The 17,077-nt window shown below is 45.1% G+C and overlaps 2 protein-coding genes and 2 non-coding genes across 4 annotated transcripts; 2 read left to right on the forward strand and 2 right to left on the reverse strand.

The window, feature by feature from the left end:
• Nucleotides 1-13,803: 13,803 nt before the first annotated feature.
• Nucleotides 13,804-15,320, forward strand: LOC9654614 (probable xyloglucan endotransglucosylase/hydrolase protein 5). The gene is made up of 4 exons (XM_002983232.2): nucleotides 13,804-13,981; nucleotides 14,030-14,324; nucleotides 14,387-14,760; nucleotides 15,274-15,320. The coding sequence occupies exons 1-4, from the start codon at nucleotides 13,804-13,806 to the stop codon at nucleotides 15,318-15,320; spliced, it is 894 nt and encodes a 297-aa protein (XP_002983278.2).
• On the forward strand, nucleotides 14,883-14,954 carry TRNAP-UGG. Its single transcript has one exon. It is a non-coding gene; the product is annotated as a tRNA-Pro (tRNA).
• LOC9654615 (CASP-like protein 2U4) lies at nucleotides 15,088-16,264 on the reverse strand. The gene is made up of 3 exons (XM_002983353.2): nucleotides 15,826-16,264; nucleotides 15,632-15,767; nucleotides 15,088-15,569 (listed from the first exon to the last, which is right to left on the reverse strand). The coding sequence occupies exons 1-3, from the start codon at nucleotides 16,032-16,034 to the stop codon at nucleotides 15,339-15,341; spliced, it is 576 nt and encodes a 191-aa protein (XP_002983399.2). The 5' UTR covers nucleotides 16,035-16,264; the 3' UTR covers nucleotides 15,088-15,338.
• Nucleotides 16,265-16,553: 289 nt separating this feature from the next.
• Nucleotides 16,554-16,625, reverse strand: TRNAC-GCA. The gene has a single exon. It is a non-coding gene; the product is annotated as a tRNA-Cys (tRNA).
• Nucleotides 16,626-17,077: the final 452 nt, after the last annotated feature.

Below are 17,077 nucleotides of genomic sequence, written 5' to 3' on the forward strand. Positions count from 1 at the left end.
CCTCCTCTCGGAATAATGGAAGGCCGTCAGGGTTCTCTTGTAGATGGGCCGGGATCTGGAGGAACGTTAGGAGGAGGTAACGGCGGATCTGTAGACGGTATTAACTACTCCTGATCCCTTTGTATGAAGCGTTTTAACCGCTGCACATGCACAATCTCTGGAGGATCGGCCTACTGAACGTCATGCCGAACCTCATAAACTTGCGGTCCAACTTGCCGCAACACCCGATACGGTCCTTTCCACTGCGCAAGGAGCCCCTTAGATAAACCACGTACCGTAAGATGGGGAAAACGAACTAACACCAAATCATCCACTTTGTACTCCGCAGGTGGATGATGATGGGAGTTGTAGCGCCGTTGTTGTCCCACTTGTACGCGGCCTAAGTGTTCAGCAGACTCTGCTCGGACAAGTGGAAGAATGCTTGTCAAATACTGATCCCATGACCTAGCATCAGGAGCTCGTGGCAATCGCGAAGGTAAACTCAACTCTGTTGGTAATATTGGATAATGACCATATAGAAGTTTATATGGTGAAGCACCAACAGAACTTTGCACCCCTGTGACATAGGCATACCGAAGAGACGGCAAATAACCATCCCAATCCGAATGCTGAAAGTTCACATACTTCGAAATCATCCCTTTGAATGTCCGAACGAGCCATTCCACCAGACCGTCTGATTGTGGATGATAAGCACTCGTAAAAGTGTGGCGTATCCCCAACCGAGATGTCAAAACATGAAATACCTCAGCCATAAATGCAGGACCATTATCCGAAAGAATCCGCTCTGGACAAGAATGCTGGAACACCACTCGATTGAGGAGGAAGTATCCAACAGCAGTTACAGAGGCACTAGCAAGAGCACCAACTTCCACCCAACGAGTCAAGTAGTCAGAAGCAATAATAACATACTCATTGCCAGCAGTCGATCGTGGAAAAGGTCCCATAAGATCAAACGCCACCAACTCAAACGGACGGGAAACTGCAATTGACTCCAACCGTCCTTTCGCAGCACAAGGGGGAGTATTACGAGCTTGGCACCAAACGCAACTACGCACATACCGGATAATATCATGTCACATCTCCGGCCAATAGAAAGACCTGCACAGCTTCTCGGTGACACGACGGTGTCCCATATGCCCACCTAGAACAGGAGAATCATGGTAGGCATGGAGAAACCGCGGAATAAACACCGAAGGTACCACCAATCGTAAATGATCATCAGGATCCGTCCCCACAAAATAAAGAAGGCCATCTTCAAGGTGATATTGAGAATGTAAATGCCGGAAAGGCAAGTCATCAGCAAGTGATGCAGGATTCTCAAACCCATCGCGAAGCCTTTGAATCCACGGCTCAATCTTCTGAGCCTTGCGAACCTCCTCAAGAGAAGGCAGATCTTGCTCTGCACTCTGTGGACACTAAACGTCAAGGACAGCAACCACCGACGGCACAGAATCCTCATCTAGAAAATCCACAGATGCTGGAACAATAGGCTTGTCAGAAACATGAGAAGTGAGTGGAGAAGGAAGAGGAGCTCGAGAAAGGGCATCAGCATCAGCCATAGAACTCCCTGGGCGATGAACAACATCGAAATCATATATCTGAAGCTTCAAAGCCCATCAAGCCGTACGACCAACTAGGTTCTTCCGCTTCAATAATGAAGCAACAGCAGCATGGTCACCTTCAAGTAACGTCCGAGAACCATGTAGATATGCATGAAGTTTCTCGAAACCCCAGACTGCTGCTAAACACTCCTTCTCCGTCGTGGAATAGTTCATCTCCACTGGTTGTAATGTACGGCTTATGTATGCAATGGGATGGCGCTGACCAGGCACACTCGAGCTCTCTTGCATCAACACACCTCCAAGACCAATATCAGAAGCATCCACACGCAAAATAAAAAGTCGAGTGTAGTCAGGATATGCCAAAACCGGAGGAGTTGTCAATAGCTCTTTGAGATCCACGATCGCCCGCTCACAATCCGGAGACCAAATGAAAGATGACGTTGATGACTTCAGCAACACTCGCAATGGTGTAGTGCGATCGGAAAGATGATCCACAAAACGACCAAGATACTGCACCTTACCCAAAAAGCGCTGCACATCATTCACACACTTCGGAGTAGGGAACTTTAGAACAGCCACAAGTTTGTCAGGATCAACTTGCAAACCCTCATGAGAAATACGGTACCCAAGATAAGTTGTGTCCTTGGACCCAAACACGCATTTCGACCACTTCAGCTTTAAACCAACGTCGCATAGCCGATCCAACACTTTACAAACATCACGAACGTGCTCCTCCCACGTCCCCTCCGAGTGGATCAAGACATCATCAATGAAGTCAGCAGTCACCTCCGGCATATCGCAAAGAACCTCATCCATCATCCGCTGGAAAGTTGCTGGAGCATTGTTCAAACCAAACGGCATCACCAAGAACTCGTACAAACCAAATGGTGTACGAAAAATAGTCTTAGGAATATCTTCTTCGGCCATTGGTACTTGCCAATACCCAGAAGCAAGATCTAGCTTGGTAAACCAACGACTTCGCCCCAGACGATCCAAGAGATCAGCAGTGTGAGCAAGAGGATACACATCTGGGATCGTCACTTCGTTTAACGGACGATAGTCGATGCAGAAATGAATACTCCCATCAGGCTTCGTCACAAGATGAGGTTCACATGCCCAAGGACTCCGCGACTTCCGAATAACACCCTTTTTCCAGCATTTCCTTGACGTTTGCTCATAAAATTTTGATCTTCTTAGGTGACCGACGACGAACAGGAACCTTGATTGGACGAGCATCCCCAGTGGGAATTGGATGACGTGTGGCAATCTTGGCCCCAGACGATAGGTCAAATTCAAAGAGATTAGAATACTCCTTCATGAGCCGGTCAACTGCTGCAACACAAAGATCGTCGGAGGGATCGAAAAAGGGAGAAGCAGAACAAGATGGAAACACAGAAGGAAAGAGTGGGGAAACAAAAGTAATGGAAGCAGAGGTAGAAGTAGAGGGACGAAGAGGTATGGAAGTGAGAGGAATGGATGAAACATAAGGAAGTATGAGACAAGGGGGAGAAGCCTCAAAGTCACACTTGGCATGATTGCGTTGCAACCAATCCATACCAAGAATGAGGTCAAAAGCTTGACTCGGCACCACCCGCAACGACTGCAACTCAAGCTCGAGATCGCCCACACGCACAACCAGGTCCACCTCATCCCGTGCACATGCATGTGTACGGCCATTGCCATAAAGAATGAAAACTGGTTCTGCCGCACGACGCAAGTGTAGACGACAACATGTGGCAACAGGTCGAGCAATAGAAGATAAACTCGAACCTGTATCAACCAACACGGAGAGAATAATAGGAGACTTCTTGTTATAAAAACGAGCTTGGAAAGTAAACACTGGATGAACTGGTGCCGAGTGAACCCCTTGATGATACTCCTGAAAGAAAGATGGAGGGGTCACTGATTTATTCGCGCAAGGTCCCTCCGTTACTCGCGCGACTCCTCGTTTCCCGGATGCATCTCAGTGTCCAGACCTTCCACTGCAGCAGCACCCAGGGGACGTTGCTGACGCCAAGGTCTCCACCCAGGAAATGGAGGTCGCCAATCCGGAAAACGATGGCAACGCCGATAAGTATGACCAACTTCATCACACGCCCAGCAGCGAACATCACGGCCACGACCACGTCCTCGCGCTTGTCCTTGGACTCGAGCAGCAACAGCATCAACCTCTATTGGAACAAGACCATCACCCATAGGAAGTGGAGCGGAAGGACATGCAGCGAGAAGTGGAAGAGGCGACATCTCATAACGCTGTGCCAAGCGAAGAGCATCGTCAAGGGTGGCAGAAGCAAGTGCATGCACAAGTCCAACAAGATCTTGACGAAGTGTTGGCCACAACATTCCTAGTTTGATCCGCTCCGACATATTTGGCTCCGCACGAAGCAAAAGACTTCGGAAACGAGCCAAATTGCATCACCGACTCCGATGGCCCTTGGCGAAGACGATGCAATTGTTGGAAAGCATCATCATAATCATCGGCATGTCCGAAGGCGCGTTTGAAGACGTCCGGGAGAACACTCCAATCCCCACGAGTAGCTGCGCTCAAACCATTGTACCACTGCAACGCCGTCCCTTGGAGACACGTGGGAAACTCATGCAACCGTCGAGCATCATCCCAAGAATGATATGTGGCAATCACCGTAAAGTGATCGAATCAATGGTACACATCATCCCCAGGATTCCCGCGAAAGAACTCCGGCCGAACGCGAGGATTGGCACCAAGAGCAGGAGGAGTTGTACCACGTGCCGTGAACGCCGCCATCAACTGAGTTTGGTTGTTCAATTGCAAGCGCATAGCATCAAACAATTGAACCAACTGCTGCTCTAGAGTCAAAGGAGGAGATTGCAGATCGGCCATGAAGATGAACGAAAAAGAAAGAGCAAAAGAAGAGAAATGACAAAAAAGCTGGAAAGAAATGGTAGATCTAGACAATGCAAAAAGCTAGATTGAAACCAAAATCCTGAAAGGAAAGAACAAAAGAAAGGAAATGGAAAAAGCTAGATCTAGACGATGCAAAAGCTAGATCTAAACCGAAATCCCAAATCCAAGCACTCCCCAGGGACAATCAAAGGTGCCCCTCATCTCCACCAATGTGAGTGCATGGAATATGGAAAGGGAATACAGAAATGTGCATCTTAATTAGCCCAAAAACCCTAGCTTATATACAGGAGCGAGTGGTCCGGATTGAAACCAATCCGACGGCTACCAAAATCCACTACGCTAATATTAGTATATGGCATCGTAGCCGTACACTTGGCCCTCACAAACATATTTATATTTTATATATAAGATTAATCTAAATGTATATCAACCATTAGATATTAGAATATACTAGAATATTTAAGCATATTCTACATTACTACCAAAAATAAAATGCCACATTATTACAAAATTATAATAATCCAAATGATACAAAACTTTATTATTAAATCAACTTATAAAATCAAAGAGTGTGAGGAAAATTTATAATAAATATAAATTTTTAAAAAATCTAAAGGACAATACTAACTATTAGGATTTTTACCATAATTTTAGTACTAAAAATTATTTCTATTTTATAAGATTAATTGGTTAACCTGCTATTAATTCAAGCTGATTTCATTTTGTATGACATAGAGAATGAAAGAAAGACGTGAAAGACATGGATTTACCCGTCACATTTACTGTGGCGGCGCGCGCGCGCTGGCTCGCCTGATGAAATAAAAGAAGCTAGCTTACCTTCGCTTCTTCTTCTAGTAGGTGCCTTCCCTCTCAACAGCGACCACGATGCGACTAAATCCTCCAATGCATACCCAAGGCAGTTATAGTACAACCAGGATCGTCAAAAGAAATCTTTCATAGCACTCAAGCAAGAATCTATTAGGGTTTCCGACGATCCGAAGGCAAGCACGAAAATCTTCTGATGATTCCAGTTTAATTCATTTCCTTGAATTAAAGTTTAGTTTAGTACATTTCCTTGCAGATGTGAACATCAAATCGCCTCCTTCCAAAGATAAGGCTGTCTCGCTCACTGAGTAATCCCCTCTTTGTTTTTCCCCTTGAAAGGACGATTACGTTCAAGTTTACTTGAGTCTCAGTGGCGCCGTTGGGGATATATAAGTTCGTTTCCTCCTCGAGCATCCGAGTTATCTTCAGGGGGTCCAACGCTGCTAGCCGAGAAAGGTCCTTTTGCATGTAAGAGCGGGGATGTTATCAAGTTCCTTCAGGGCCTGACGACGAATAACATGAACAAACTTGAGTAGGATTCTCCGGCAAGGCTGCCGCATCCCACTCTGAACCAGGCAACGTCCTTTCTACGGAGAGTTGACGACGTTTGTGTGTGTGCTTTTTTTCGCGAGGTAGTTTGTGACATGCGCACAGGGAAAACGAAAGCCGTGAAGGACAAACTGGCCGGTGTTCTCGAACCTCGCGCTATTCAGGTATGCTTCTTTATTATTTTGTTAAGGCTGGATGTATAATGTGTGGTTTGCAGGTGATTGCTTTGATATGCTATCTAATCGAGGCCTGTGGTTCGATTTCCTTAGTTTCGGAAGAATTATGTCAAGCATCTCCAGCTTCCCGCAAAGACGAATAACAGGAGGAAGATAATGAGAAGGTAACCGGCCTGTGAAGAGAGCGATCAAGCCAAGATGATAAGGGAAATTGTAAAACAATACCTCTTCCACATGTACATGGCTAAGATATAAATGATTGCATATGTTTCTAAGTTCCATTACCACTGATCGTACCTGTAAAAGGCGAGTGATCTTAATTGCAAATTCAAGAACGAAAAAATATGACCTTTGCGTGACCAATTCCTCGCATTTTTTCTTTTACACGTTTCTTCAGCAGAAGCCTCGCATCGAGCCAAGCGTTCAATCTTTTCGGGAAGTTCATACTCAACATGCAAGAGCATGAAAAATGACAAGTCATCTTCACCATCGCTTTGCTACTCACCTTATGCTTCAATCTTCACAATAAAAATGGACGCACCACTTGTTGATGATAAGCAAGTTCTTTTCCTCCGCTCAAATGGCTAAATGAACCACTGCGCGAAGTCTTCTGAAGAGTTAAAGATGCCGGGAAGTAGAAAATTAAGCAGTGGCCCAAGATTGTTCTTCACCTTGAAATGAGAACCATTATAACGAAACTAGTGAAGTACCTAAATAGGTGTGCCAGTTTGTAAGATGCCTATTTTATCCGATGGTTTTCATTAATTATAATGTAATGCCTACTCAATTTTGGTCCATTGTGTGTCACAAGAATATTAAATCGTTACTAGCGTTCCCTAGATAAACTGCAATCAACAGTCAGTCATGAACAAACACTTTCGTGAGCTTACCTGAACAGTTGACTTTGCTCATCAGGAGTACCAGTATATGCAAGTTTGACAGCCCATCTGACATCCAATTTGGTAACACCTATGGTATCACTTTATCTTATTTCTCCCTCTAATAAATCCGGTGCTTATTTTTTCTACCACTGCGCTGTTACTGAAGATCTCACTAAGAGGAGTGTGCGATTACATCAAGCCCCGGCGGTGAACCTGGAGAACCAGATTCTTCAAGATTCTCAGCGAGAATTCACCATCGGAATCTAAGGATGGGCAACCCTCTGAAATCCAAAATGTCACTGGCAAAGAAAACGAAATAGTATGTGCGACTGACGTAGCGGATTGCAAACGAAGACTCTGGAACCGGTGATGGAAATGCTGGAAGCAATTCTGGGTATCGTATTATTAGTGATTGATTGTTTCCACACATGATAATTCTGCTCTTCATGGCCCTGATGCTGACGACAAACTTCCTGATGCCTCGGACGGTATTTCGGATAGTAAGCATCTTGCTGCTAGTGCGGATGCTGGGCAGGTCGATAATGAAACGAACATTTATATGGGCACGACCATTCCCCAAGAAAAATCTCGGAGTCCCAGAGTTGCCATTAAGAAGAAAGATGAACCCCTTTACTTATATTAAACTTCAGTTCGAGAACGCCGAATCAGACAAGCGAGAAGCTGAGCAGATGCATGGAGGTAAGAAAAATGAGGTATCTTTTGGTCTTATTTATCGATTTCCGCAGATCTGGCTAACTGGATTTACTCGTGAAGGGCCTGTCAAACAATGAACCACCTTTACCCGGTGATAAACCTGGCACTGTACTATCTCCTGCTGCGGCGGAATGCAAGGAAACCGAATCAGATGAGCTTGAACCAGAGCAGAATCTCCAAATGCATGGAGGTGAGAAAGATCACGTATTTTCTGTACTTATTTCATTTATCTTCAGAGTTGGATAGTGCAACTAATGAACCCAGCCATAAACTTCAGTCCATTTTATCCATTTGACAGCAAGAAAACCGGTTCAGACGAGCGTGAGGCAGAGAACAATGAGGAACGGATGCAGGTGTTTTAAGCATAAAAAAGGAAACTCAGTTGTCTGTCTATCCTGACATGTCTTAGTTAACCTTCACATACAGTTCTCCTGCACACGACAAGGAAATTGATCCCCAAAAGGAAAGCGAAGGGATTTCTTTCCTGCGGCTTGATACTCCTAAAATGTAAGAACGACCATGCTCCTTTTTCTTCTATAGCATAATGATACGGACAGCGTTAAATGTCAGAGTTTGCATTCGACTTCTGCATTTACTACGGCCGAATCAACGAGGTTGAAAAGGTAGGTATTATCATATCGACACTAGAATGTAAGCAACACTTATTGATCGACTGGTAATGAAACACTGTTTTGCAAATCTGAGAACCATGGGAATGATCAAGCAGAAAATGCTGAACGTGTCATTGTGGAGGACGTCGAAATCAGACAGCAGGAAGTGATCCAGCGGCTGGCTGCATTCATGATTTTTTTTCTTTTGGCTTCTTACCATCGTCCTGCAGCTTGCGAATCCCAATTGCATTCATCAGCTGGAGAATTCGAGGTACAAGGGTGAGAGATAGCAGTATTTACCGAGCAGCGGATCAGCACGCTGGAGCCATGGGCATAACCATGCACGGAGATGTAAAGTAGAAAAAGCTCCCCTGACTTTCTAACGATTTGTGTGGATAGTCGGAACTTGTGCTCCTTGATTCCTCTCTACGTTGTTGGAATGTATACGCGCATGCCAGAGATAGGGACTGGGACGACTTCCTCGTCCTATAGGCCCAGGTGTCATGGCGCTTTTTTATCTCATCGTGAGCGTGTCTCTGAGGGAAACAAGTAGAACTTTGCACAATTTCCAACGTAAATCAAGTTTATGTGATGGCGGTCGATGCTCTGGAACATTGCCAGCTTGGATATATTTGAGAAAAAATTATTCTTGGTCCATTTTATGTTCGCGAGGAAATTCTTTACGTACTCCAATCTGGGAAAAGATTGGAGATTCATGAGAGCATGTATCTACAAACATCGCAGGATTGTCTTCTTGGGGCCAATTAAACGCCGTCCAGATTGGATGTCCACTGGATAGATTTCCTAGCTTCTTGTTTGATTAAAGAGAATCCGATGCAAACCGTGATGAGATTGTTTGAATCTGGTGTGAATCAATGATGCATCCCAGCTGGGAGATTGATCATGCCTTCCTAGTCCACACACGAATCCACCGATCACTGCCATCTCTAACGTCAAAGTAGCCTGAAAGAATGGTTAACAAAAGCTAGCTTTTTGTCTCGAAAACACTTCCTTCGAGACAGTACCTAATCTCGTCGTCTGTTCCTCATAGAAACTTAGGATCCGCTCCTCGTAGTTGGGAAGCTTACCAGGCGCGATTGCGATGATATCCTGCACGATTTAAACAAGGTTCTCGGTGCATACATAGTAATCGTAGCCTCGCTCGTCTCGAATCCGGGTCTGTCTCGTACAAATCCGCATTTAAGTGTACCGCAGAACGAACCAAATCCATCAAACAATTCGCTTTCGCTGCTCTCGCGATTCGTTAACCTAACTATAGCCGCTCTAGGGTTCCTATAGCGTTTTAGAGAGATGTGTCAGCACACTCCAAGAGGTGGCTACAAGGTATGGGATTCATTTGCGTCAGAGCTCCAAGACTTCTACTCGCAGCCGGATAACACCCCTATGTCCACGGATCCTTGCCCGCTGCATGTGGCTGCTGGAGCCACAAGCCGCGATGAGGCATTTGCAAGACTGTATGCATCCCTTGTGGTTCCAGTACAACAGCTCTCCTATGAGTACCAAAAGAGATTCCAAGCTGGTTCTAGAATTCATCTTAGCCATTGTCAAGGCGCAGTCGTTATGTATGGAACTCTGGATAGCACTCCCTCTTTGGCAAATACCGGCAAAGGGTATCTTTTGGTAGAGTCCGACGAGGTTCTTCAGGTGGGGATAGATGGTGGCAGCAATGTTATGCGCAAAGTGTTTGATCGGGCAGCTGGTTATATCTATCATGGTGCATGTGGAAGAACTCGATCTGGATACGCATGTGTAACCAGCCTAGAGCGATCGTTCTTTTGCAAGCTGACCCATGACGATGTTCTCCTGGTTTCTGATGCTTTCTTTTCTCCAACATTCATGGAAGCTCTGTTCTACTTTATGCACCTCTTGTTCGAGCGTCCTCCCATAGTTTTAGGAGAAGAAGCAGCGGATCCATCAGATTTTATTGTCGAGACAAATACAAGAAACAAAAGATATGTTGTAGATATGCGCATACAAACGATAAAACTCTGCAGGTTGTTGAATTTCAAGCCCAAAGACATCGAGGCCTTTGTCATGCCCCAACTTCCAGAGCTGGACTTCTTGCGTGATGTAAGGCACCTTATCCATAGCGGAGGAAAGGTCTCAGTGTTTCGGGGGGATCTGAAATCAGGGAGGAAGGCTATTGTCAAAGTTTGCAACTCTTCCGACCAGCTGGAGGAGGCTGTGCGTGAAGTGTGGATGATGGTAAAACTCAAGGACCTTCAAGGTGACGTGATTCCGCGCCTTTATGCTGCCGGTTTCATGGATGGAGGACTAGGCTGGGTTACTATAATGCAAGATATTGGAGGCATGAGCATCGACAAAGACTGTGAAAACTTAAGGCCTTACCTCTCGGCAGCAAAGTCTGCCTTGACTGTGATGCACAGGGCAAATGTGAGTCATGGTCGAGTGGTGGAGTCTAACATTATTGTTTCCAGGGAAGGTGGCAAAGTCATGTGGATAGACCTTGGAGCAGCATGCTTGTTTGACAAGGATGAAGACGCTGATGAGTTCTTACAGTTTGCAAAGAGGGATCAAAGGCACATGGAAAAGCTTTTCAGATTCTGAAAGATTCCTACTAGATTGCCTGAAGCAGCGTTTTTCTTTGAATGTGGTTTGTGAAGATCTCAATATCTAGAGAAAGCAGGAATTTCACATATTTGCAAATATTGTGAATTTCTTAAATTTGGTCCCCCCATAAGTCATGCTCTCAAACAAGGCCAAATAGAATTGTAGCGGCTGCAAGAGATTAAGCGCTTGATACCTGCAGCCTTGTTAACGACGACCACCTCGTGGGAGTGCATTACTTGGAAGAATGCATGCATGTGGACAATCTTCCCTTGCTCTCGGGATTTCAAGAATCTCACTTCATAAAGTTTTGCAAATATGCTAAGATCTAATATTGATCTAAAAGTGACAAGCGTATTGAGCTCTCTTTCATGTTCCTCTGTCCACGAGCGGAAAGACTGTTGTAGATCAATCCAAAGAACTTGGGCTTTACCATGTTTGCAACTGGTAACACATGTTTGCAAGCCAGATATCGCCGTGGCTCAGGGAGTGAATGGATTTGAGAGATTGTATGGCGCTCTGCTTGATCGCAGGGCCTAGCCTCCTCCATTCTGGTTCGCAAGCACCTCCAGGTTATCCCCCACATCTGAGAAGGCCAGAAAGAAGAGCGCCCCTGACAAGAAACCATACTCAAGGAGCTTTGGAACGCACACTCCTTCAACTGTGTCATACGCATCAATCTCTCTCATGAAATCCAGCATCAGGTCTGGCCTCTGTGTCACGTCCAAGACCTTGACAACAACAGCCTCCTCGTCCATTCTCGCCCTGTACACGCTCGACCATCCAAAACGGAGTGGAACTCGATGCTCTTGAGATCATAGACCTGATAGTACTGGAGAATGTCCACCTCATGCAAATCTGTGGCCATGTGCACCCTCTTGACAATGGAGTCAAGAACAAGCTTGGTTGCAGCTAGACCATGATTGGGTGACTTCCCTAGATTGTTGAGTACCACTAGATGCAAGAGATACCATAGTGTTGCATAAATCCCAGATCAATACACACTTGCAAAATGAAGTGAGAATCCAATGGGAATTATGGGGATGATGTGTATTATTGATTTGATCACTTTACGGTGATTGCCATATATTATTCTTAGGAAGATATTTGGTGTTTGCGTGAGTTTTTCACATGTTTCTAGGGGAACAATGGTTTAAGTGTAAACATTCATGAAGATTAAAGCATTTTCTTAAATGTTTTCAAATGCACATTTAGACATGCCAACAATTGTGATGATACCTTCCAACAATTACATCATTTTCATCAAAGTCTATTTGAATAAATGATACAATTTAGCATTTGTTTCCAAAACTTATTGTTGCATGTGGAGCCAAATATGTCAAAGCTTTTGTAGGACTTGTGCATACTCTTGCTTCAACCACCCTTAATAATGCTCTTTGCTTGGCACAACATTATAAAATATTGCCTCTTTCACTTCTCGTTGCACGTCTTTCAACTCCACTTTCTATAGGAAATGGTCATGTTCTGTTCTGGGTGCATAATTTACAAAAGATGATATGTCCCTACCCATAAGTGATATAGAGAGAAAAGCCAAAAGTCACAACCCTCATGAGCAAAGAAACTAAATGGACTATTGTAAATAAGTAGTTAGAGTTGTTTACATGGTCATACCCTTTTAATGAAATAAAAAATATTAAAAAAGAGGTAAGTGATATGATTAGTTGACAATAGTTACTTCATGATTAAAGATTTCACTATGCACATAAAGTGCCAATGCCAATTTACTTATACTAGCCCAAACAAAAAGATCAAGAAATGGACAATACCAAAGTCAGAGATAATGATATTTTAGAGATGTAATTATCAATAAAGAAATCTTATATTAAAACATAAAAGTATTCTAAATAAGTTATTATCCAAAAAATCAAAATTATAATATAGGAATTACCAAGATCATTATAGATGAAAGTCATAAGATTCACCATCCAACAAAATTTAATAGCTAGTGTATCATTAAGAAAAGTCAATGATAAAACTTAATTTCAAAGGTCATAGATAGCATGCTAAACAACTTCAAGAACATAAAGTATTATTGATTAGTAAGCAAAGTACTTGTAAATGTATTACCTAAAAGAAATAACATCCAATCTATCATAACCAACTATAATAATAACTAATAGAACATAATGAATGCTACAAGATCAATAAATACATGTTCATGCCAACTATCACACTAACTAATCTAAAACAACCATATTAACAGACTTAAGTTTCTTCAGCAAAAGCAAGAGTGAATTACCACATTAAAGACTTAATATAATCCAACACCACAAACTATACATATTCAAAGCAACTTCCCATGCCATCTAGGGGTCAATTACTTCTTCTGCTGCAAGGTTTTTGAATAAAAGCCCAACCAGTCTAGTGACTGCATCCTGAAAAGGGTCTTGTGTTAGTGAACTCCCTCTTATTTCTCTTATTTCATTCTGTGACACCATTCTTGCTCTTGAAAGCACGTGAAAGAGCTCACTCGGAGCGATTCATTGGCTGCAAGTATCCTTTTGCTTGGTTGTCCTTGTTACAGCAACGTTTTCATGGTTTGTATGTGATAGAAGTTTTAATTCTGCAATATCTCATTGTGTGCTTTTAAGCTTGTGCAGTGGCAACAGACAAAACACCATACTTGTTAATGCCAGCCATGGGAAAACAAAACTGCTTCAAAGTGAGTTACTTACTAGGTAGAGACGAACATTTTTTTCATCTTGCTATGTTGGATTACAGATGGACAAGGAGCCAAATTGCCAGCAGTTGTTCTCACGAGAAATTTCTTGCCACACAGCAAATACTCTCTTGCTCTCTGGCGCAGAAGTTTGCCACCTTGAGCTGGATCCGACTCATCCTTTCCCATCACGCGTTAAGTCCGCGGCAGTGGCAACATCTATAAATCTTAATCACCAGCCCAGCCCCAGTGTCAAACATTCCAAACTCCATCTATTCGGCTGCCAGTTTCATCCCAAGTCTTTCGTTCCTGACAAGAGGTTCGATCAAGTAATGGGTGTTCCCGAAGTCATTGCATTGCTGTTGGTGGTCGAGATTGTGCTCTCTGCTCGTCTCCCACTAAAGTCCGATGTTTCTTTCTCTGAGAACTACTATGTCCGATGGGCCAACGATCACACGCGAATGCTCAACGGTGGCACCGAAATGCAGCTTGTTCTGGACAAGGCGTCAGGTAGGAATCCCTCTCGCAAGCTTGTCTTTTGCTGATTGCATATAAAAGGTGCTGGATTTGGATCCCGGAGCAAATACTTATTCGGTCATGTCAGCATGAAAATCAAGCTGGTTCCGAATGATTCCGCTGGAACTGTGACGGCATTCTACATGTCATCCGAGACTGACAAGCACGATGAGATCGACTTTGAGTTCTTGGGGAATGTCTCCGGGCAGCCTTACATCGTCCAGACCAATGCTTTCGCCAATGGCGTTGGAAACCGGGAGCAGCGACACTACCTCTGGTTCGACCCGACTCAGGACTTCCACAGCTACTCCATCCTCTGGAACAAGCAGCAGATCGTGTAAGAACCCCCTTTCGTTATCTACCGATCATCACTCTTGAATCGTGGTTTTGGACCCTCAGATTTTACGTCGACGATGTCCCTCTGCGTGTCCACAAGAACAACGAAGCCATCGGGATCCCATTCCCAAAGAGCCAGCCCATGGGGATCTACTCGAGCCTGTGGAACGGAGACGACTGGGCTACTCGCGGTGGCCTGGAGAAGATCAACTGGGATCACGCTCCATTCGTGGCGGCGTACAAGGGATTCAGCGTGGATGCTTGCGCAGGGGGCGTGGAATCGTGCAGCGCTCCCATGGGCAAGTGGTGGGAGCAAGAGGCTTTCCAGAGCATCGACCAGGAAGCCAAGGGCCAGCTCCAGTGGGTCAAGGACAACTACATGATCTACGACTACTGCAACGATAGCAAGAGGTTTCCCACCATTTCAGCCGAGTGTGGCCAGTTTTGATATTTCTAAGTTCCTTTGTACAAGATATATTTTTAAAAGATTGGATATTCTTAGGTCGCACAGGCTTTTATTTTATTGTCATTTAAAACATTCTGTAAACCAAATGTAAATGGGCATTTGGTCTAGTGGTATGATTCTCGCTTTGGGTGCGAGAGGCCGTGAGTTCGATTCTCGCAATGCCCCATTCGTTAAGTTTAATCTGCTCGCTTCATTAGGTCTGGAGTTCGAATCCCGGACAGGGTTTTTTAAAGCATGCGTGTTTACATACGATTGGTGAGATTTTTTATGCCTCTTCTCTAAGCTTTAACACAACGTAGAAATGGTTGGAACCACGGTGGTCCCGGCCATATATAATATATATATATTTACGATTTGAACAAGTCCAACGCTTGAATTTGCAAGCAGATCTAGAGTTCTCCGAAGTTTCACTTATTCGTACTTTCTACCACCTCTATCCGGAATTAAAAATACTTCTTCATCACAGAGAGAGAGAGAGAGAGAGAGAGAGAGAGAGAGAGCATGTTACATTGTAAATCTCTTCTGGTTTAAGCACACGAATTCTCTTACCTACACAGATGAGCTTGGCCTGCGAAACAAGTGATAGGCAGAGATCGCAGAACTGTTGGCCAGCGCCAGAACAGCAATGAAGGAAAGAATAATGGAGGCACCGGCACGCGTACAGAAGGTGTTGAAAGTCGAACAGATGGGCTGCCATTGCGCTCGAGAGGATCCGTTCTTGGCGATGTAAGCCAGCTCCGCCGCCGCCGCTGCCGCTCCCAGCATAGCGTACGTCAAGATCTATCGCGAAACCAAAGAGCATAGATCGAGCCTGAGAAATTTGGATCCACAGTTTGGCATACCTGGTCAGCGATGAAGTTCATCCAAGCCCAGCACTTCGTGGGTGACTTCCACGACTTGGAACAGAGATGGAAGGCGGAGAGAATGAATTGGAGAAACGAGTAGCCGAGGCAAATAGCACTGATGGTGACCAGAGCTCTGCGAGAGGATCAAACATATAACATTTGGCGAGGGGAGTGTATATGGAAGGACTTACACGAAGGCTTTAGAGTTATCCCACTCGGCCTTGAAGATCATGACGCGCTGCTTAGCGTGAACCATGACGGCAATCACCAAAATCGAGAGGACCACCGCCACGAGGCGTAGAAGCAGGCTGTGGAGCAGCAGCAATCGCGAGGGCCTGGAATTGGCAGCAGTGCTCGCAGGAGCTGCTCGAGGAGCTTCAGCACCGTCGTAAGCGCCCATGATGTCCGGAAACAAAGCTAGAAAAGAAAAGCAGCGCGAGGATCTCTCTAGCAAATGATTGTGCTGGGATTTCCCAAAGAAATCCGGGAATCTCTCTCTCCCTCGATTACTCTCCTAAGTTCTCTCGCACGGAAGGAAAACGAGCGAAGTACACCGCCTATATTTCAAGCCCTCTTTCTCACCGTGTGATAAGTACTTGTTTTTTTTCTCTCCCGGCCAGCCTAGAGTGATCCAGCGACTCGCAAAGATTGTGGGCTACGCGATGTTATCTTTATCCTTTGTAATGCAAAGTCGCGTCAACGATTAAATACCTAGGCGAGCCCCGCGCCTGCACAGAGTGAGGCGGCAGCGTTCACACGACAAGTGCGTGATCCATATCAAGCAAAAAAAAGTTTCTAAAATCCGGCGCGCAACATGTATAGTTGACCCATTTACACCGAGCTTTTTTAAAGGAGCTCATTCTTTCTTAGACCAGGTGACAAAAGGTAGAAAACGTGAAACACTGCAAGAGATAAAGAAAGGAGGCAACCGGGGTCGAACCGGTGACCTATCGGACTGCAGCCGATTGCTCTACCACTGAGCTATACCTCCAACTTGTGTGAGGGTTATCGGCTTGGCAAACAATACCAGGTGTTTGCTATTTGATTTTGAGACTGGCGGTCTTTTTCGCGAGATCCTCTGGGTCGGCGTCCACGGGCGAGGGGGCCTCGCCGTCCTTGTGCTCCGTGGCCTTGTTGTAACGCAAGACATCGAGTGGGCCTTCCTTGGGTCGTGGCAGCCACTTTCGCAGCCACTTCTCCTCCTTAGGATCCACCATCTTCATCGACACCAGCTTGCGCAACACCTCCTCCTGGACGCGCAGGCTCTTGCGCATCGTCGACCCCTTGAGCGCTTGCCAGTCGTAGAGCCACACGCGCTTGCCGCTGGGCTTGCGCAGCCTGGGTAGATTCAAATCGATCAGCTGTGGATCGATCCAGCCGATGCATTGGCCAGAGGGAAGAGGAGTTCTCGGAGGATTGAAGTAGTACCTGTAGGCATCGCCC

Source organism: Selaginella moellendorffii, unplaced genomic scaffold (genome assembly GCF_000143415.4).
Source record: "Selaginella moellendorffii unplaced genomic scaffold, v1.0 SELMOscaffold_57, whole genome shotgun sequence".
NCBI classification, from domain to species: Eukaryota; Viridiplantae; Streptophyta; class Lycopodiopsida; order Selaginellales; family Selaginellaceae; genus Selaginella; species Selaginella moellendorffii.

Bases quoted from the DNA above. Each gene is read 5' to 3' on its own strand.
- LOC9654614 (XM_002983232.2), top strand. From the start codon at position 13,804: ATGGGTGTTCCCGAAGTCATTGCATTGCTGTTGGTGGTCGAGATTGTG. The intron at 14,325-14,386 runs GTAAGAACCCCC...TTGGACCCTCAG, and splicing joins TGGAACAAGCAGCAGATCGT to ATTTTACGTCGACGATGTCC. The intron at 14,761-15,273 runs GCCAGTTTTGAT...AGAGAGAGAGAG, and splicing joins CACCATTTCAGCCGAGTGTG to AGAGAGAGAGAGAGAGCATG.
- LOC9654615 (XM_002983353.2), bottom strand. From the start codon at position 16,034: ATGGGCGCTTACGACGGTGCTGAAGCTCCTCGAGCAGCTCCTGCGAGC. The intron at 15,768-15,825 runs GTAAGTCCTTCC...ATCCTCTCGCAG, and splicing joins GATAACTCTAAAGCCTTCGT to AGCTCTGGTCACCATCAGTG. The intron at 15,570-15,631 runs GTATGCCAAACT...GTTTCGCGATAG, and splicing joins TGAACTTCATCGCTGACCAG to ATCTTGACGTACGCTATGCT.